At 44.1% G+C, this 21,878-nt stretch overlaps 1 protein-coding gene across 2 annotated transcripts in view; it reads left to right on the plus strand.

Annotated features, from left to right (window-relative positions):
• Positions 1 to 4,220: 4,220 nt before the first annotated feature.
• Positions 4,221 to 21,878, plus strand: part of Vwc2 (von Willebrand factor C domain containing 2) — a 139,293-nt gene continuing 121,635 nt past the window's right edge. Inside the window, exons 1-2 of one of the 2 annotated variants that reach the window (XM_021178107.2) lie at positions 4,221 to 4,715; positions 6,015 to 6,810. In XM_021178107.2, coding sequence (XP_021033766.1) covers positions 6,118 to 6,810 — 693 coding nt within the window. In that variant the 5' untranslated portion in view covers positions 4,221 to 4,715; positions 6,015 to 6,117. Of the gene's footprint in view, positions 4,716 to 4,880; positions 4,979 to 6,014; positions 6,811 to 21,878 lie in introns of those variants that run through there. The other variant, XM_029483196.1, reaches the window with a different exon arrangement.

Genomic DNA, 21,878 nt, shown 5'->3' on the forward strand with positions numbered 1-21,878 from the left:
CAGGTGAAAGTGGCTTTTGTTCCCCTCTGGCTTTTGGAAGAGGAATATTTGACATCACTTCCTTCTCTGGCTCAAGCCCAAGGTTCAAGTTAAATGTGTCTTTGTTTTACAGTGTGGACTCATTGAAGGCAGCTCTTCTTTGTCTAGGCCTACGTCTTAGGCCTACGTCAATCAGCAGGATACATGGTAGAGCCCTCCACATTCCCTACTTTCCTTGGTCTACTCCATGTGCAGAGAACATGAATTCATAGAGGCCTTTCTTCTCCTTGGAAGCTTCCTTGTACTTTGCAAGGACAAGGACAGGCACCTTAGCAGCCGTGTCTACTACTTCTGGGCTACCTCCACCTTCTTCCTTAGCAGGAAAATCAATACGGTGTATGTTCATTATGTGGGCAGACCACATAAGAACACTTCTGTCCCTTGGGCATTTTCAATCACTGTAACTTCATTCTGTATTTAATTTTGTTCCACCTGATTTTTATGCTTAATGCACAAATACCTGTTACCTTCAGTTCCAGCAGATGACATTGTTACATTGGGTTCTTCTTGGCCTTGTGACTTCTCTTTGCTTGGAAATGAGTTGGTGCTGTCTATCCCAACCCAATCAACCAATCTTGCTTTTCCTGCCAAGAAGTTCTAGCCCCTTGTCTTCAGGATCCACACCTTCTGTATCTTGTTTCCCATCAAGATATTCTCCCTCATCCATATCTCTATTGGTTTAATTTCCCATGACCTGGCAAACAGGCCTGGAATCCAGTTATAACTAGTTACTAGTAGACATACAGGTGCTAAGCAGATGAAGTCTCAGGAACTGAACTGGAAGGATGCACAATCTGTCCTAGTTTCTTATGTCACCACTGAACCTCTGCCCTTATGAGTCTGGGTGGTGAGGCTTTGCAGTGTTAGCTGAACAGAGAGCCAAGCTAACTGAATTTCCATGAGATACTTCTGGAATGACCAGCCCTCTCTGGATGACAACCAGGCTAAGTGAAGCTCTGCCCACCTTCCATCCCTTTCTTTCTTACTTCCCTACTTGCTTTCCTTCATCCCCCTGGGGTCTCATTAGGACCCTCAGCAGTAAGAATGGAAAGATGAATAAAACACAGCTCAGCCATTTAGTTAGATGTTATTTTCTAGATGAGTATTAACACCCTAGAGCTATGAAAAAGTTGAATGTTATAAGACGGTAATAGAGACATAAACCGTGCCTAGATGGAGAAGCAGAAGGCAAGATTAATTTTGCCTAAGGGGACAGAAAAGGTGACCCACCTGCTTAGAACCCACATGTATTGCTAGTGCTCAGGGCTACACTGGAGCTGATGACACATGCTCATCCTGGCCACTGATTATAACTGTACTGCCACAGACCAATTTAACTCCTGAATGGAGAAAGAAAGGGGGAAGGAATAAACTGGGTTAAAATTCAGCTCTCTATTCACCCAAACTACAAATCCTAAACACTTGTAGATTCTTTTTTCCTTTTAAAGATATTAGAACCCCATGTTTTAAAGCTAGGCTTGGTGGAGTTGGATAAGACAGGTGTCACCTTACTCCCTGACAAAAGCCTTTCTGCTGCTGTTATTCACTCCTTAACCTAAAAGACAAAATAAGGAAGAGAGAGGAAGAGAAGAGGAAGGAAAATGAAAAAGAAGAAAGGAAACATGAGAAGCAGGGAGGAAAATGGACCTCAGAAAGTCACTGCATCAGCAAGAGATGAAGGACAAATTCCTGCTGTGCTGGCAAAATCTCCTTTGTTTAGTTGCTGGGTATAGGGGTTGTGGTATTGTTATAAGGAGGAAAGTACTGCAGTGACAGACCTGATCATGCTCTTTTGGAAAGGGTTGTAGAAGGTCTTTGGAACTTGGGGCTGGAAAAGCCATTGAGTACTCAGAGACCAATGGGATACTCCTAGGAACCTTGGGAGCTAAGAATCCTGAGAGAAATACAGATGATAAAATCCTGGTCTGTGGAGTTTTAGAGAGGGAAGATTAAAGATTCCATCCAGATTGTACACTATTTTGAATTAAGAGTCTGTGTTTCTGGTCAGCTGGAGCAGAAGAAACGGGAATGATTAACAGCAGACCAACACCACTGAAGCAAAACCTTTGCTTTACTGGAGCAATTGGTGCTGATCAGCTGAAGCTAAGAGATAAACACTGTTTAAGAAGAGATCAGGATCATCAAGAAAAACTCTTCTGGGAAGTCTTTCTTTGGAGTCGGCACAGAAAAGTTGTGATCCAGAGGCAGCCAAGGCTGTTCCTCATTCCAGCAGCCTAACTTGGTAGTGTCAAAGTTACTCATGTGATGCCAACGGATGCCAACGGATGTAGCCTCGGTTGCAGTCAAAGCCCCAGAACTGAATGTGTTATGGAGGGAAGTTAAAGCTTGATCCTGAATAGCATGGTCAGAGTCCCCAAAGAAAGCCCAGGAAAGGCTGTAGATGCCAATATCATGGGACAACCCCCAATGGCAGCAGCAGCTGTAGAACAGAGTCAGCAGGAACCTAGGAGATAAGTTCTGGGTGCCTAACCCCCCGAAGGAGCCCAGAAGATTGTGAATGAATCCCCAGATTTCTGACATTGAGCTTTACAGTGTTGGATTTCAGTTCTGCTTTGTTAGAATTGTGACTTTGCCCTGGTTCTTCCCTCTTGGGATAATAATAATAATAATAATAATAATAACTTATTTGATTTCATAGCCCACAGTTGAGAGACTTGAACTTTCAAAGAGATTTTGAAATTTTATAGAGACTGGATTGCTAGAGAGGCTTTGAATTCTAAAAGAGACAAGTTATTTTAAAGAGACTGATTTTTTAAAAGTGCTTGAACTTGTAAAGAATGCAGAACTTTCAGTTATGTATGTTTTATATTGCAATGTTAATTTTCTTTGGTTTATAGAGACTGGGTTTCCCTATGCAGCTCTGACCATCCTTAACTCACTCTCTTGCTCTGTAGAGATGGCTGGCTGGCCTCTAATTCAAGATTCACCTGCCTCTCTGGGATTAAGGTGCTGGGATTAAAGGTGTATACTACCACCACCTGGCACAATATTAATATTAACAACCCATCTTGGGAACACATGAGAAAGGAAAGGTTCTAACTGAAAAGTGATGGTCTGTATGTCACTTGACAAGGGGTTAATAGTCCGGATTGGTTTTTATTTCAACTTAGACAAGCTGGAGTCATTTTCGAGGAAGGAACAGCAACCAAGAAAATGCCTGCATAAGATCAGGCTGTAGACATTTGTCTTAGTGATTGGTGTGAGGTAGAAACCCATTGTAAGTGGTGCCATCCTTGGACTGTCAGTCTAAGAAGGCAGGCTAAACAAGTCTTGAGGAACAAGCCAGCAAATTATCTTGGTCATAGAGACTCCCTAAATTTTTGTCAGTGTGCATGTGGCTGTATGTAAGGAAAAGCAGCCTCCCAAGGAATTTCCAGGTCTTATTCTTTCAAGTCTACACTTAAACCTTGGTTCATTATCTACACAGAGGCAGAGAAAATAGTTCCTTCCTCCCAAGGCAGTCTCACTCCCAATGGCCTGACCCTGCAAAGTTGTGTGTCACTATCTGAGCACCGTTGGCATGGAGAGTAACCACTGTCTAAGAAACAGATATTTCTTTAAACATCTCACTTTGGAGATTAATTTGAACATATACCACTGGCCTTTAGTCCTTTATCCAAGAAAAAAAGCAGATTCTGCCTTCAAGATCAAAGGGGGGCGAACTGACATCAGCATTTGAACAAGTCAGCAGCAGCTGCAGCAGCCTCTGTGGTAGAGGAGAACCAGAGTATATGCTGTTTGAAATCTTCCACCTTTCTTGTTCGTCCTTGTCTGTTCCTCTGGGTTTCTGGATGTAAAGGTGGAATAAACCTCCCTACAGTCTCTGCTAACACATCCTTGGAATTCCAAACTCAACAGTTTGGTTTACATTTCCAACAGCAGCAAAAGCAATCTGTTCACTGAGAGCAAAGCCAGAGGGGGCCAATTAGGGGGAGAGGATTTTAAAGAAAAGAATAAACAGAAAGAAGAAAAGCCAAGATGAAAGGTCCAGAGGGGAGTGAGTGACACGTCTGAGAAGGAAGCCTGAGTGAGCCTGACAGGTGGGCTGAGCAGCGGCTGCCAGGGCAGCGCGTGCTGCTCAGGTTTCCTACCCACCGAGGGCAGGGCAACGCCAGTCCTGGTGGCGACGCCTCCTGAGCGTGGGCAGCGGAGGAGGGAGCGGGATGTGAGCCCTACGCTAGGCAGCTGCGACAGGCAGCAGGCGTGCGGCTCTCAGCCAGCCTGAATCCCATTGGCCCTCAGGACGCGCTCCGAGCTGCTCCTCTCCTCCAGGGCACAGAGGCTGCCCACTGGTCCCCGCAGCTCGGTTTGGAGAAATTCTTTGCCTGGCTGGCAAGGAGAGCAAGACTGGGCTCTGGCGGCTCCCTAGAGCACGCTTCATGGTGGAGACTCAGGGATGAGAAACCCGGGGATGAGAGGCGGAAGGCAACACGGGCACTGACAGGACTCCAAGAAGGCTACCGGCCACCAGCAGCCAGATGAACAGGCTGGGTCAAATGCTCTAGCTAGGTGCATGCGCCTGGTGGAGCGCGCAGGTCGGACTGTGCTCTCCGCGGTCCGCCCTGCGCTGGTGCCCGGCCGGTACCAGGATGGGCACTGGAGCCCCAGGGCCGCGCCCGCTACAGCCCGGCGTCCCTCCTGCGTCCTGAGCTCATGTATGTAGGTGCCACTCCGCCGGGGTGAGGGTGCATGTTGGAGGTCCGCACCGCAGGCACGGGGACGCCTCCGGAAACTACTCTATGGCCGATCTGAAGGAGAGGACCCCTTCCTGCCTGCCAAGTTTTAAATATGGGCGACTCGCCCTGAGCTGAGGTCCACTGGCATTGGCGGTGAGCCAGAGGCCAGCCTTAATTGGAGTCCTAATAGAAAGGGCTGGCAGAGATAGAGGGGGACAGAGGCACTGGTGCGCACGGAGAGGGTGAGTGTTTGGCAGAAGCAAGTAGAGACTGGAATGTCTGTACCCAGCGATGCCTGGGGGGCTCTAGACTCCTTTGGGTGGCAGAAACTTTGAGATCCACAAAAGGCTGGAAGAGGCCCTTCAGTAAGATAGTCTTGGCCCTAGTTCTATGACCCTGCACTCCCCTTCTTCCTTCTCAGTACTCCCTGGGCGAGCATCACTTATCCATCACCAAGACCCCTCCAGGTTATGTGCTCCTCCAAGATAGCGCTCTAGCCGGAAGCAGCGCTCACAGTCACCCTCCACATCTCCTAGTGAAGAGCCAGTGGGGTAGCGGCTAAGGAATAAAGCCTCAGGAATCCTGGACCCGGCCAACCAGGCAAAGCCCAGATAGTGCCTAGGTTAGAGAACTGAGGGGCATGTACTCCCTAGAGAGCAGGCATCTAAGAAGTTACAAATGAGTCGTGGGGTCTTCAGAGTAGCAGCAAGGTTTTGGTTTTGTTGGAAGGGGGTGTTTTTCTTTTTCTCTCACTTCTCCCCCAGCTTTCTTTCCATGCACAAACCCCTTGGGCAGGAGAGGAAGGGTTTCTCTTTAATTTGCGCGCACGTTTGTCAGTCTCCAACTCCACTGCGGAATTCTCTGTTTAGAAACCTGCGGGAAATGCGGCCAAGACTTAGGGAGGGCCAGCCCAGGTGCCAGGATTTGAGCTTTGAGTGCAAGCCTTGCAGCCCGCACCCGCCCGACTTGCTGCATTTTTCTGGGCTCCGCATCCTGCCGGTGACCGTCTCCAGCACTAATCTTCACTGCAGGAGACCCTCGCGGCCGGTGTTTTTCTCCAACTTGGCTTGCTGTGTATTCCTTGCACATGTGTGATGTCTGAGAACCTCGTTGTATACCAGACACTGGGCAAGTTGCCCCCGCCCCCGGCGTCCAGCTCCTTAATCTAGAGGGATGCTAGAGCCCGGGCGGCGCCGGGTCGGGAGGGGGCTACGGCCACGGCAGGGCCGAGGTGCGCGCGAGCCGCGGAGCTCAGTTGTACTGCTGTTCTCTCCGCAGGGACGGCGACTCCAGGCTGGCAGCGGCGCGCCCCCGGGCTGTGAATGCGACTCGCTCATCGTCCGCGCTCCCCGCCCGCCCGCCCGCCGGGACGTGGTAGGGGATGCCTAGCTCCTCTGCGATGGCAGTTGGCGCGCTCTCCAGTTCCCTCTTGGTCACCTGCTGCCTGATGGTGGCTCTGTGCAGTCCGAGCATCCCGCTGGAGAAGCTGGCCCAAGCTCCTGAGCAACCCGGCCAGGAGAAGCGCGAGCACGCGTCTCGGGACAGCCCGGGGCGGGTGAGCGAGCTCGGGCGCGCCTCGAGGGACGAGGGCAGCAGTGCCCGGGACTGGAAGAGCAAGGGCAGCCGCGCGCTCTCGGGCCGGGAGGCGTGGAGCAAGCAGAAGCAGGCCTGGGCTGCCCAGAGCGGGAGCGCCAAGGCCGCGGACTGGCAGGTCCGGCCTCGAGGGGATACCCCACAGGGGGAGCCCCCGGCCGCCGCCCAGGAAGCTATCAGCCTGGAACTCGTTCCCACACCGGAGCTGCCTGAGGAATACGCCTACCCCGACTACCGCGGGAAGGGCTGCGTGGACGAGAGTGGCTTCGTGTATGCGATCGGGGAGAAGTTCGCCCCAGGTCCCTCAGCCTGCCCGTGTCTGTGTACGGAGGAGGGGCCCCTTTGCGCACAGCCAGAGTGCCCACGGCTTCACCCGCGCTGCATCCACGTCGACACCAGCCAGTGCTGTCCGCAGTGCAAGGAGAAGAAGAACTACTGCGAGTTCCGGGGCAAGACCTACCAGACTTTGGAGGAGTTCGTGGTAAGAGGCAAGCGCCTGCTGGCGACTTGGCACCTTCTGAAAAGGGGCATAATGGCTTTGGTTCTGTGGCATATCCCCCCCCCCCCTTTGAAGAAAATGATCTCCCTCGTTCTCAGAGGCAGAGGGCAGTTTGGTACCCCTTTAAGATGCCCTTTCTTCAGTGCTGGGATAGTCCTTGGTAGAGCAGTGTGGGCACTCTGTATTGACTGATCAGGTATTTGCCATAAAAAGGTTACTTTAGACTGAAGTCTTGACACTAAGGGAACAGCTGCGGGTTTATTGGCTACACTTTCAACATGAATTCATTGCTCCTAATTTAGAAGTGAAGTGTTCAACCTGTTTTCAAACACGGTGTAAATTACCCTGCCACTTGGGACATAGTCTTTAGTTAATGGCTAATTAAGGAAGACCATTCATATGCATAAGCCATTCCCCCAGATCCGGAGTTCAGACTAACAAATAACTGTTCTAAGTATCAAAAGAAAATATTTTTATTTACTAGTTGCCAAAATATGCTGGAAAGCAATATCGAGAGCCCAGTTTGTGGTTAAGTGTTTTAATCTTAGAGGAATGCAATGCATTTTATTTCTCTTGATCTTCTGCATTGGATTCCAGGCTAACGTTCTCACATAGAGTGATAGATCAGGCTACGAGGTAGATTATCTATCTCCGTTTTAGAAAAAAGAAACTGAGGCAGAGAATATTTCTTAAATGTTCTGAAGGTAGAGCAGCTAACAGAGCAGATTGTGCCAAGCTAAGAAATTCTACTCTATAGTTTATGCTTTCACCCTTACCTTCCACTTGAAGCATGGTCAATTCCTATTGGAACCTATTGGTGTGCATGGAAGTTCTACCCTGCTTGTATGTGTTGAGCATGGTTCAAGGAGCATTGTCTGCCTCTGGGTTAGGAACCTTAGAAATGTATTCATGTCTGCATTTGCAAACACCGCAAAATAGCTCTGGTCTTTGGTTTAGCATTCCAAAGACATTTTTCCCCTACCAGCAGAGATCATCCTGAAGCTCCAAACCCTAAGCAGAAGTTGGAAGCCTTTGAGGATCCCCTGTAAATTTGTGGATCCCTAGACTCCATGTGTGAAAGGCAGATTAATGAGTGGCGTGAATACCAGCCAGTGTTCGGAGCATAGTGAAGTGTTCAGCCAGGAGGAACTGATCTACAGATAATCTGAAAACTGTGTAACTGGCATTGTGTTTTACTTAGGAAACATAGGTTTCCATTTGGATTTGCCTGATGGTCAAACGCATGACTATAAGAAGACATGCAATGCCTGATGTGGGAATCTTTTTGCTGTTTTCTTTAAGAAGAGGAACCAACTGCCCCCAAGGCTAATGAGCAGGGAATAGCGGCTTCAGCACCTTAGAGAAAGACAACTTTGATAAAAAATTTTACAGGACCCAACTCAGGAGATGTAGACTCGAGAATACTATCCTCAGAATGGCTCCTGTGTACTGAGGATGCTGCCAGAGAACTCTCCAGATGTTTGGGAATCCGAGCACAATTCTCTCAAGTGGTTTGGGTTCATAAGATAATCAGTCTTATAAAGTCAAAGATAAACAGTTGCTTTTAAATTAGTAACATTTGTTGCTTCTTCTGGTTATAGAGTTCCCCAGCACTTTAGAACAGCTTTGTGAGGTGAGCTAAGGAATTATTTTCCTATAAAATAAAGAGCTGTAACACTTCCCAGTGGAGCTATCCCTGCACCTGAAATCACAAATACAGGAGAACTCAAACTTCTGTTATCATAATTCATTGCCAAATTCTAGGAGGAAAAACAAAACAACAACAAAAAAAACTGTCTTTTCCTTTTTGGGGGAAGGCAACCTCTTGTTTGATTCTTGCCTGCAAAAACTGGTATTGTATAGATCGAAATATGTTTTCAAATTCTGGGAAAAGGGGTGATAGTGACAAAGGAAACAGGAAAGATTAGAGTTTTCACATGTTCCTTCTTTAAATGGCTTTTCATACTCTCCCCCCTCCCCCTCCTATCCCTCCCCCCCTCTCACACACACACACACACACACACACATGCATAGAGCCGAGGTCAATATGTGCTGTCTTCCTCAGTTCTCACCTTGCTTTTGAGACAAGGTCTTTGAAAGTGAAGCGGCTCACTGATTTGGCTATCCTCAGCACATCTAGAGATCCTCTGGCTCCATCCTTCCCCCTGTCTGAAGCATGAGCCTTATAGGGGTAAGCCACAGCACCTGACTTTTAAACTCTGGTCCTCATACTTGCAAAGCAAACTGGCTGAGCTATCTCCAGCCTGACTTTTCATTCTTAACTTTCAGGTGGTCTCTACACATACTAGAATGTCACATGTTTGGATATCACAAAGCTGTTACTAACTTTAACTATGTGCTTTCTATTATAATATATAGTTTACATAAAGTTTACTCTAACTTATGCTTGCTCCCTGATATTGGTATCAAGTAAATTTCTAGTCATTGCTCTCATTTGAGAAGGCCCATAGAAGTCATTTGTGCCTGTGGTTTTTGCTTCTCAACATTGTACAAGGATCCAACACTTGGATGGGAGGTTTTGCACAGGATCAGTATGGAAGAGTACAGAGTCAGCTTCAAGTCCTTGGAGGTCTTGGATGACAATGGATGGATATTTACTTTGCAAATGTACAATGTTCATGTAGCAGTCAGAGAGAGAGAGGAGAGAGAGAGAGAGAGAGAGAGAGAGAGAGAGAGAGAGAGAGAGAGAGATTATCTGTCCACCAATGTATTGTACAACATACTAGACTAATGTTCAGAACTGTTTTCCTTAGCACAGAAGGAAGGGAGGGAACTTTCTTTCCTAAGGAGATGCAGAGCCCTGTAACAGGCTGGTCTCTAATTTCTGACAGAAGAAATTGCTGGTCCTGCCTGGTGGGGATTTGAAATAAAAAGCAGGTGAAACTCTGGGGGTGGCAGCTGCTAGCAGTTGCCTGTGATGTGTGGAGCATTTGGCACCTATAACAGATCAGCATCAACTTGGTTCTGTGCTTCCCTACCTTTGGACACATGCTTCCCAACCCTTTCACTGCAGACTCTCATCTCTGCCTTTTATCTCCTTTCTGGATACTTTAACCCTCATCAAATCTAATACTATTTATGGATACAAATCAGTAGAAAACTTTAGCTCTCAACAAAACACTTCAAAGGTGTTCATTGTGACAAAGATGATAGCCGCACTCCTCTGGATGGCTGTAATCCCATTTATATTCCTGAATAGGAGGTCAGGTTAGTAGTAAAACCATTTACCACTGCCTCTTGATTAGTTACCAACTGTCTTGTTCTTCAACTTAATAGCAAACAGCAGACATCCAACACAGAACAAGTTCTATCTGCTTTGTGCTTTTGAGAAATATTAGTTGGCTATGGTTTCCATAACAAGTACCAAATTTAAAAAAAATGGGTTCCCTAATATGTAGAAATGCATTCCCTTGTGGTCCTAGAGGCTAGAAATGTGAAATCAAGGCAAATGTAAGCTTGATTATGTCTAGGGTGTTTTCGTTGACTTGTAAAAGGCTGTCTTCCCTCATTATTTGCTCTTTTTTTTTCAGGTATTTGTATTCAGGGTTTCTTTTTCTTTCTTTCTTGGTGGTGGTGATTGTTGTTGTGTGGGTTGAATCAGTGGCCTTCCATAACACAAACAAACACTCTAAGCTAAATCCCCCAATCTAAATATCTTGCCAGGATACCAGTACTGTTGGGTTGCTACTCCAATGACCTCATTTTAACTTGGTTTCCCCTCTCAAAGGCCAGATCTCCAAATGCAGTCAAATTATTAGCTATTGTATTTGTGACTTGACCATATAAGTCCGAATATAGTTCACTCTGAGTACAGATTGTCAACGACCAGAGAACCAGAGTTCACCTTGTGGCAATGAGACCAAGGGAGAAACAAGATATGTGGAGTGGAGAGGGACATATCTACATAGCCAAAGGCACAGGAAAAGATGGCAATTCGAGATCCAGTGAACATCACCTTGACCCATATAATTGTGTCAGTTCCATTCTGAGTGCCACTGTTGGTGTTGGTATGTTGCTTCTGTGGCTACATTCTCAAGTCACAGCAGCTAGAAGATGACTCTGCTACTCTGTTGAATTTTAAACCTATCCCCCATGATGACTACCATTTAGTGAAGAAGCAGACTGCATTTGAAATTCATTAACAAGAAGTAAGTTTATTTTGATCTACCCAACAAGTTGTTGCCCCTGTGGGAATTCTGGTTCTGAAGGATTCGTGAAAGTATAAATGGAAGTCTGTAACCGGTTCAGTATCTCATTCAAACCAATGGAACTCATGGGGCTCACTGCAGTAAGGCTGTGTTACATAGCTAACACTTCATGTTTCCTCGCTTCTGGTTAGAAAGTAACAGCTCAAGGTATTCAGCACGGTTAGCAAAGCAATAAGAAACTTAACTGGCAACCACTATGCCTTTGAAGAAGGGAATATGAATTATTAGTAGGCATTGCTTGATGAATTGTCTGTTAAATTTCAGAACTGTTGAGAAGCAAAGAAACTTGGGATTCCTACAGGAAAATTGGATAGGGGCCACTGAGTTTAAAGCAAGCTCGTTCTCTCTCTCTCTCTCTCTCTCTCTCTCTCTCTCTCTCTCTCTCTCTCTCTCTCTCTCNCTCTCTCTCTCTCTCTCTCTCTCTCTCTCTCTCTCTCTCTCTCTCTCTCTCTTTCTCTCACTCAGTATCTGGCTTACCATTAACTGTATCACAAAAATTTCTAGACTTTCATCAATGAGAAGAGTATTTTTACATGAAACATAGAACCAAACCTTCTGTCAAAATAGATGTCTGTTGCAATTTTGGATAAATGCCAGTAAAACAGACTCAATCACATTTTTAGTCTAATGGTGTTTACGTTCTTTTGACTGGTATTGGTTGCTTAGCCAAAAACAATGCTATTACTATCTACCCTCACCGAGCAAGTATCATTTTGTGTGTGGCAGTGAGAATGGTGATTAAATCCAGCTACTTGTACAAAAAGAACATTTACACATACTCCACCACCTGAATGACATTTATGCCTAATAAATAACTGAATCCATTTAGCTAAACATTTATTTATACACATATATGATGTTTTAGACTCAAAATACAATAAATGTCTATGTCTTTTAAATTATGAACTATTGAATTGTAATGAAATAAAGACATTTAGTCCTAGGCAACCTATAAGAGCAAAGGGCAATGATTCAATCAGTCACAGAACATTAGGTCTCAAGAGAAAGACAGGACCTTAGTGAAGACCATACCCACCTGGGACCCAACAGTCAAATACATCTGAAGGTTTCCCAGTAGTTAGCTCATCACTGTGACATTTGTTTGTCTAGTGCCAATATCAAACAAGTGAAAGGTTCATGTCAATATGCAGCTGTCTAGTTCCTGTGGCAATGGGATGACTTTTAGCAGCTGTGGAAGGACAGCCTTAGGAAGCCATTTGCTCACACATATGGCTCTTTCTCAACATAGTAGTTGTTTCTATAGACATTAGTACTAACATTTCCCCTTAGAAAATGTGTACCTTATTCAATGCCATACAGCTGCGTGTACTCTGAAGGAGTTCTAGGATCCTCACACTGTTTACTGTCATGTCCCACTTTCTTCAACTGTAGGTATGGAGTTCTTGGCATGTAGACATGCTAGTGTGAGTCTTGGTCTGCCACATATCACACCCTGGAACACTTTCAGGCCTGCCTTGTTTGTTGGCGGAGTGCAATAGGCAGTATCCTGAACATCTCTTACCATCAGAAAAAAAAATGAGAACAGTTTGCATTTATGACATTCTGAACAGATGTAAGAAAAATCCTACCCTCAACCCTTGTGCAGATGCTCAGATGAGTTCTCCTGGAAAGATTGGCTATACCATTATGTGGTTTAGATCTCCCTGAGTCTCCATCTGAAGACACCCTAATCATCAATTACTGATTAGTAGAGCTGTGTTGTAAGAAATTTTATTCAGATTAAAATATCCATATTTATACATTCTGACATAAAACCCATCCTGGCAGTTACTTCCTCAAAATATTTTAATTTATGTGAGCCATGTACTGGGCTATATATTGGAAACTGTATGAGAAGCAAAGACCTCTAGTTGACAAGCAGGGCCACTGTGGTATAACATATCTAGAGGGTCTTGATGGGAAGATCTAAGGAGGAAGCCATTCTTCCTTGCTATGGCTCAGCATTAATGAATAATGAGCTCAGTCCTTGGTGATGGCCTGTTTTTAAATGATAGGAGCCTCTAGGACAGATGTCCCAAGGGAAAGAAAAAGCTGTTCAAACAAAACCATTATTAGCTAATGAAAGGTAGACTTTCTACTTAGGCTGGTCTGCTCTGAACCATCCTTCAGAGTACTTTCCTGACCATGTAGTTGGAAGTCTTGTTGCCTCTCATGTGTTCCTAGGCTGATATCCTGCCAGCTGGATCTCTTGTCTCATTCTATTTCTGTCAGGCATTGGGGTGCAGCCAGGACATGGCCTGGCTTTCGAATCTGCAGAAAAAGATGATGTCAGGAATCTGCCTGTAGCCTTGTGAGTTCTCTCAGAGGCCCTAGGACAGTAGAAAAGTTCTAAGACCAATAATTAAGCTACTCTGTAGTTACATTCATTTCCAATTATTTAAACAAGAGACCATTACTTCCATGACAATATGAAAGATGGGCAGAATTCTACCTTTTACAAAATACACAAAATCCTGAATATGATTTTAAAACATAACCATATTTTTCAGTATTCAAGTAAAGTAGAAAAATCTATTAATAAAATCAGAGGGTTTTGATACACTATTTTGGAAATTATAATCCATGATTGGTTGGCCTTATAGTTTTTGGCCAGTGGTGAGGGGCTATGCATATCATGTTAGGAGCACATGGTAGAGTAGAATCAGTCACATCAGGATCCAGGATCAAAAAGAAAGGGAGGGCCAAGCCAAGGTACCTCAATAACCTTCAAGCACATCCTCTCAAAGGCTATGGATCTGTCTGTAGATCTATTGATCTGAGGTCCCACTACCTCCCAATAGTAACGTTTTAGAACTGAGCCTTTAATGTGTAGATTAAGAGGGGACATAAAATGTCCAACCCTAGGAACATCTTTTGAAAAGCAAAACTGAGATAGTAAGAAAGTAAAAGACATTGATCCCTAGAGGTGGAAATTATAATCCACAGAGCAAAGTCTGACTCAGAAGAGAGGCCCACTGGAAGCCTCCTAGCTCTGATGGGACCAGTCTCATGGGTCTAGGAATCCATAAAGGGAATTAGATCAGTATTTGCTTTATAAAGCCAAGATCTGTCCTTAAGGGCCTTAGCACAGTGGTTAAGAAGAAAGAGACTTGGGGTTTCTTTGAGTTTCTGCACTCACATCCTCTTACAGGTGTGACATTAGTTTGCTCTTCCCATGAAGTGTGAAAAACACAAGATTTTCTGCTTTCCTCAAGTTAACTCCTTGAGAAGAGACCCAAAGTACCTAATCTAAATAAGCACATACAAAGGAGATGCACCTTCTACTTAAGCTTCTAGAACTACCACAAAGAGCATTCTAAGCAATGTGAGTCATTGCCAAATAAATTTGGATTAATTGGAAGAATCAGACTTATTAGCAAGACTTAGGCAAGAACAAAGCTGTTGAAACTCTTTGAGATCCTAAAATGAAAAATGAGTGCATTTAATATGAATCAAGAAATGGATACTAAAATAGAGCATCTAGGTAAAAGATTTAAATGCAATCCAGCTACTTGCCATGCTTAAAACAAAAAGAATCAAATGCAACCTATATTAATGAGGTGATGCCAAAAGAGAAGTTTGTGTCCAATAGTAAGTGAGTTTAGCAAAAGTAGGTTTGTGATGGTTACTCGTCCTTGTCAAATTGACTAGATTTAGAGTGCTCTAGGAGGTACACTTCCCTGGCATGTCAGTTAGAGGTTTCCAGTAGGAGGAAAAAAAAACTGACTATGAGCTGCACCATCCAGTGGAATGGATAATCAGTTGAAAGAAAATTGGTGGGTCAAATTTAATAGCAGAGTCATCTCTTTCCAACTCCTTACTGAGGTTTCAATGTGGTGACCCTCCATCTCACATACCAACACCCTGACTTCCCCACCATGATATACTCTGTATTCTCTACCTTGAAGCAAATCCTTCTTTAAGTTGCTTTTGTTAATTGCTTTGTATCACTAACAAGAAAAGTAGCTAATGCAAGATTAAACACTGATGAAGGGTTAATTTAGTGAATTGGCAAATAAATATGAAGGAGCAGACATGTGAATGGAATATAGGAATGAGATGTTCCACTGCAGAGAAGAGAGATGCTAAGGTCTAGTGGTTTTTAACTAGACTGAGAGAGAAATCAGGAAACAGTTCCATGACTTTGTGGTTACAACACACAGCAATTTTCTGATTCAGAAAACCTAGAAAATATAAGCAAGGATAAAGAAAACTTATCTACGTTTGTCATTCTGAGACTATTGAGACCAAGGACATAAGAAAGATGCTCATCAGCACCATGAGCAGCCAGAGAACATATTGTATGCAAAGCTGCAGAGGGCAGGCTGACCTGGAGATCAATGACTGTGTAACAAAGACAGAAAAAATTGGAAAAACAAGTGCTAACCTGGTCAATGAGGCCACTACTATCATTCAGGAAGGAGCCTTATAATCTAGTTTTGAGCAATAATAAACTGCACAACATGGCATATGCCTGTATTTCTCAATTAATGAGTTGTCAGACTTCAGAGTGCAAAGGGAGTTTCAGGCATCATAAAGTAGAACCTAGGTCTGTGGTAACGGCTGGACAACCCATACTCATGCTACACACTGATAGGTAAGTGTGGATTCTGCACAGTGCCTGCCTTCTTGGGTGGAGGAAGAAAAAACAGATGGAACAAACTCACCTATACTGGGTTGATTTTCTTGCCCCACAGTTTGAATTAGGAAATTTAAGTGAGGAAACCCTTTAAGTCCATCATTTGAGTAATCTCAGGAAGGTGGGACGGTCTCAGCTTTAGGTCAAATCAAGAAATAAGTGGACATATTCAAAAGCCCCTCTGCTGCCAAAGCTGCCCATCACAGGCACCATCAGGCTCCCCTTGACCATGGGCAGTTTTTATTGTGCTTTCTGTAATGAAGATCAAAGCACTTTTAAATGATATTCCTTCTTAGTTAGTTCTCTGTACCCATCATGCACTGGGCAAGTTCTGAAATAAATAGCACCTCCAACCATACAGATGCTCCATATACCCAGCCTTCACAATGTTCTTTTAGTCTTTCAAATTTTGGGTGCTTTTTACAAAGATCTCTCAGCCTTATTAGAGGACTTCAAGTCAAATACAATCAAATTAGTTTCAAGCAAGTGACTGTTTTCATTAATTGCTTTTGGTGTGTGAAGAGTTATGACAGTCACTTTCGAGACAGAAAGTCAGTCCCTCTAACAGTAGAAGGTCTATCTTTATTCCCCTTGGGTGTGGTCAGCAGATGGTCAGTGAGACATACCGTGTGGATCAGGATAGCCTTGAGCACTGTTGTATTTACCTCTTGGTACCTAGCTATGTCAGACATATAGAAATGTCAGTGTTGGGTGAGTTAAAATCAAAAATGATTCTGACAAGGCTGGAAGAAGAGAGGCGGGCAGCCTGAAGGATAAACTCTGCTCGCAAGTCTCAGCTCAGATAGCATCTTGCTATTGGCAGAGCTTCCAGGAAGCCAAGAAAATAAGATCATCTTGCCCTGGGTAGTAGGGAAGGAAGAGGAGCACACTTTAATTGTTAGGTCAGAGGAATGTTGGCTCCTGTATGTCTGCTTGCAAAAGTGGGTTCTCTAAGTGAGCCCTGTAGGATCCTCTGCATAAAGGTTAAGGCCTCAGACAAAAGGGCTGGGTAACCTGGAGACACTGCTGGTACATTATTCACATGTGTATGAATGGCACAGAAGGGGTTTGCTTGGTAGAGGACAGCTGAAGGGAGCCAGCAGTGCTCACTGCCTAGTGAGCTGGCTCTGAGGTCTAACACACTAGTTGACAGTTGATGCACTCAGATGGACTGGAACATGACAGCTGGACTGATGGAGTCCACACTGGTTTCCGAAACATCACCTTTGAGCTGTCATGGCACTGTTCAAAGGCAAAGGGATATATATTTAGATATTTTCATGATTATCTGCTTAAGATGAGCATTGTTTGCCATCTTACATTAAGAATGCCAAAAAAAGAAAGCCAAAGGGAAACATGGGGTTATGGGGTTGTTCTCTCTCTCTCTCTCTCTCTCTCTCACCTATGTACACCAGTTTCAATGCATTAAACTCGTCTTCCCAACTCTGTTCACCTTGTTCACTGTGTCATTTTCTTACCTGAATGATCCCTAAACTGAGTTTATGTTCCCTGCAATGGCATCAATTTACAGGTCTTTTCAAAGCTTATTCTTTGGAACATATTTGACTTTAGTCCCTTATGTACCAGTGAATACTACACCCTCTGTTTTACTCTCTCAAGGATTACTTAAGAAGAGTTTGGACCTTCCAGGTTATTATTTGTTTTGTTGTTTTGGTTGCTGTTGTTGTTTGGTTGTTTGGTTTTTGTTTGGTTTTGAAAAAAAGATGGCTTACCTTTTAGTGAGCTTTGTGGGAGGGGCTTCTTTTCTACAAGTGGGCTCTAAGTTGTTGATCAAATACACATCACATAAGGGCTTAATTTAGGAATCTGTAAATGAGTAAATTAATTATTAATATAATATAAGAGTCTCAGTTTCTTGTAGGATTCCCAAGGCAGGTCATTGGGGGCTCTGGGTCTGACTGCCTATATGCATCCCTATGGCTTTTGGCATGCTACAGAGCAAAACCTTCCTATGTTGGTCCTGATAGATAGCAAAATCACTTGATCTTAGAGTCTTTGAGGCTCAAGAGTTTCTCTAGGTTTTGCAGGGCTCAGCTGCTGGCCATGTTTGAAGGCCATCTTTGAAAAAAGTCACCTGCTCTTTGCAGTGGCCAGAGAGGAGATAAGGCTACCAAAGAGGCATGCTCTAGCCAGTGGTGTGTGGGGTGTATGTCAGAAGTTGTACAGTTGCTTTTGATGCATCCATTCTGATTATATATCCATCAGTCTGCAGGTATCATGTCTGAACCATCAGCAGATATTGTCTTGCTTCCTTCTATTCCTTTAAGTTACTCAGCTCTTTGCTATCAAATACACCTGCTATATGAGTACCATTTTCTATTCTTTCCTGCCCTTGCAGGTTTCTGTAGGATCTGTACTAATCAGAGAGAACTGTTCAGACAAGGATTTGAAAGTCTTTGGCAGAGGAAGATCTTACAATATAATTGGCTGGTGCTGAAGAAGAAAGCTGGGCCACCCCACCACCTCTCCCAGGCTCTGTGAATTTGCACTATGGTTCATGGGGTTTTTGTTTCTTCCAGACTCTCAGAAACTGACAGCTTCTGGGGACAGTTCTTAATTAAGTCCCTTTGTGTGCAAATCTATTCCCTGACAGAGGATGGAGGACAAGGAATGACAAAAATGTCTTCTCTGAAGAGCACAGGCAACCAGGCTGAATGCCCTGTGGCTGCTTGCTTCTGCTTGGATTTGAGGGGAAGGAAAGATGAAGGTCTATTTCAGCCCAATAAGGAAACATCCCCTATCTATGGAAAGGAGACAGAAGCACCAAGAGAGAGCAGAGCTTGTCTGTGGTAGCCCTGTTGGATGACTCCCCATCAGAAATCAAGGGGTGCCTGCCAGCTTTCCAGTGACTCACATGGACTCACATTGCTCCTGGGCAGTCTGGAGGAAAAGTGGGTGAATAGTTTAGTAAGTCAACAGGGCAGAATATGAAAGTAGAGTAAAACTGATAAAAATGAGACTCTAGTCAATGGTTGTGTGTGTGTGTGTTCGCGCATGCATGCACGTGCATGTGTGTGCACCTATATTCTGATTCCATACCAGTGAAGATGTTTATCTGTAGGCCAGACATGAATTGAGCATTTGATCGGTCCCACTGGGTATGTTTTCCTCACTCTGTCAAAGCAAATCCGGAAGATATTACTTCTACCTTTTGCTCCATCTCAAAATAATACCGTCCTGGTTTACCAGAAGTTAGTAAGACATTCGCACGAGAATACTTGGCAACTTTTCACGCCACATGCTCAGAGTGTGAATTGGACAGTTCTGGTAGATTAAGTTGCTAGAAAGGACACTTTCGCCACCTGGTGACAAAACTGTGTCAGTAGTTTTGAGCGGCTGTTAGTCCACCAGAGCCAGTGGGAAAGACCTCTGTTTTCAGTTCTTGCCTTTAGCAACTGGCTTGGAGTCTGAGTTCCTCGGGATAACTGAACAGCAGGGTCAGGAAGAACAGATCAGATTCCCACATAGGAGCTGAAAGATCATTAGCTGTAATTTAGGAACATTTCCCTTTAGCTTTTGGCCTCTTAAAATCTGAAATTCCTTGAAAATAGTTATATGTATCAGTTTTTGCTTGGATGTTTGTTGGACTGTCCTTATCTTTGAGTTTCTCAGAAAGCCAATTACTGTGGAAATTACTCAGTGATTTGGTGGATTATCCCCATAAAGACTGGGCCAGGTTTCATTTACCTGAGACAGGAAGGAGTCCCGTAACATCAAGTTACTGGGAAGGGCACCTTATCCTTGCCAGTTCTCTGGCTTCTTGCCTAATCCAACAAACTGTCTGAGGTGCTACAGGTCCTATGTTTTCTTGGGAGCAGCATCTTAGCTTCCATAGCTGTGAGTAATTGTCTGCCTCTTTGCAGCCCTCAGAGATGCTGGAGGCTTTATTGTTGACAGATGTCTTGTTCCAGCTCCTTCAGGATCTCTGGACAACAGAGGCCCCATCTCTGTTCTGTATCATAAGTGCCTAGTCCCTGTCAGAACAGTTGAATGACTCCTGTACTTGTGAGTTTCAGTATTATAGCAGAGGTCAGCTTTTTCCACAAAAACATCTGGAGTCTTCAGACTCTATCCAGGCTAGCGATTGCTAGTTCTCAGTTCTCAGATCCTGCTCTCCCCAATCCTGAGATACTTCTGATGGACTCAAGGTAGAATCTCAGCTTTTGACTCTTTGTCATTGTCTGTCTTCCTCCCTCCCACAATTCCTTGTTTCCAACACTAAAGATGATTAGGCTTCCCTATAATGTGCTCTGAAAGTTACACTTTCATTCCCTCTGAACTGTGGTTTGCCCTGCAGACTTTTGAGTTCTGATGTCTGAAAGTTCAGCTCCAGATCCACTGGAAATAATGAGCTCCTTACTGGAAAGTCCCTGGTAATACCTACACAATGAGCATAAGCAGTCATTAGTGGTTATTAGTGGTTGTGTATGGTTTTACCCTTTGGAAAACTAAATTTGGGGGGCTGCATGAAAATACAGAGCTGGAAGGACTTAGAGGACATGGTGAGAAGAAAACCTAGCTGGACAGCATTTTAGAGTTTATCCAGCACTCCTGTGTATGGGCTTAACATTGTGAGTTCAATATAGTGTAGACTAAAAATACTTAGAAGATTTGCATCTGAATTTGTCACCCCCTAAATAATAGAGTCAGACAACTATTGATAGAGCACTTGGTACAAGTAGGTAGTCTAAGTCACCTGGAGAACAGTTTAATTGTGCAGATGGATGTGCATGCAAATATGATTCTATTTTACTTGAGTCTTTGTAGATTTGGGACTCTATGGTTAAATGAAAATTTTATATGTATAGTGAGAAAAGACAACACTAGTCTTCTCTAACCCCATAGCAATTGATGTTTATTGTGCCTAAACACATTGTGATGGTTTAAGTCCGTCTTTCAGATGTGGCACTGATACACAAGTCACATGCTCTAGTTTCTACACTCAGTTGTGCAGAATTGGGCTTGGACACAATATTTGCTTATTTTCTGTCCATGTGTGCCAGGCACTGTGGTGCTCTGATTGCACCTTGATCATTTACTAATACCTTCCTCTTCCTGGCTTTTCCATATGAAAGCACAGAGTTTCAACAAGAAATATGACTAGCCTCAGACTGCTTCCATTCTCAAATCCCTGTGCAGTCACAATGTGAATGCAGCCACTGTCCCACCAATACCACCTGGTGCCCTTCATTTTTTGTCCTGACCCTTACTTGTCTTGCTTGGGAAAAATTGTAAAAAATTGTCTCTTGATGGCCAGAGACCTCCCCACCATCACATTCAGTGTTCCTCTTTCTCCACATCCTTGCCAGCATCTGCTGACATCTGAATTTTTGATCTTAGCCATTCTGACTGGTGTGAGGTGGAAACTCAGAGTTGTTTTGATTTGCATTTTCCCTGATGATTAAGGATGTTGAACATTTTTTTCAGGTGCTTCTCAGCCATTCCGTATTCCTCAGGTGAGAATTCTTTGTTTAGCTCTGAACCTCATTTTTTAATGGGGTTATTTGATTTTCTGGAGTCCACCTTCTTGAGTTCTTTATATATAATGGATATTAGTCCCTTATCTGATTTAGGATAGGTCAAGATCCTTTCCCAATCTGTTGGTGATCTTTTTGTCTTGTTGACAGTGTCTTTTGCCTTGCAGAAGCTTTGCAACTTTATGAGGTAACATTTATCAATTCTCGATCTTACAGCAGAAACCATTGATGTTCTATTCAGGAATTTTCCCCCTGTACCCATATCTTCGAGGTCTTCCCTACTTTCTCCTCTATAAGTTTCAGTGTCTCTGGTTTTATGTGGATTTCCTTAATCCACTTAGATTTGACCTTAGTACAAGGAGATAGGAATGTACCAATTCGCATTCTTCTACATGATAACCACCAGTTGTGCCAGCACCACTTGTTGAAAATGCTGTCTTTTTTCCACTGGATGGTTTTAGCTCCCTTGTCAAACATCAAGTGACCATAGGTGTGTGGGTTTATTTCTGGGTCTTCAATTCTATTCCATTGGTCTACTTGTCTGTCACTATACCAGTACCATGCGGTTTTTATCACAATTGTTCTGTAGTAAAGCTTTAGGTCAGGCATGGTAATTCCACCAGAGGTTCTTTTATCCTTGAGAAGAGTTTTTGCTATCCTAGGTTTTTTGTTATTCCAGATGAA

Source organism: Mus caroli, chromosome 11 (assembly GCF_900094665.2).
Source record: "Mus caroli chromosome 11, CAROLI_EIJ_v1.1, whole genome shotgun sequence".
NCBI classification, from domain to species: Eukaryota; Metazoa; Chordata; class Mammalia; order Rodentia; family Muridae; genus Mus; species Mus caroli.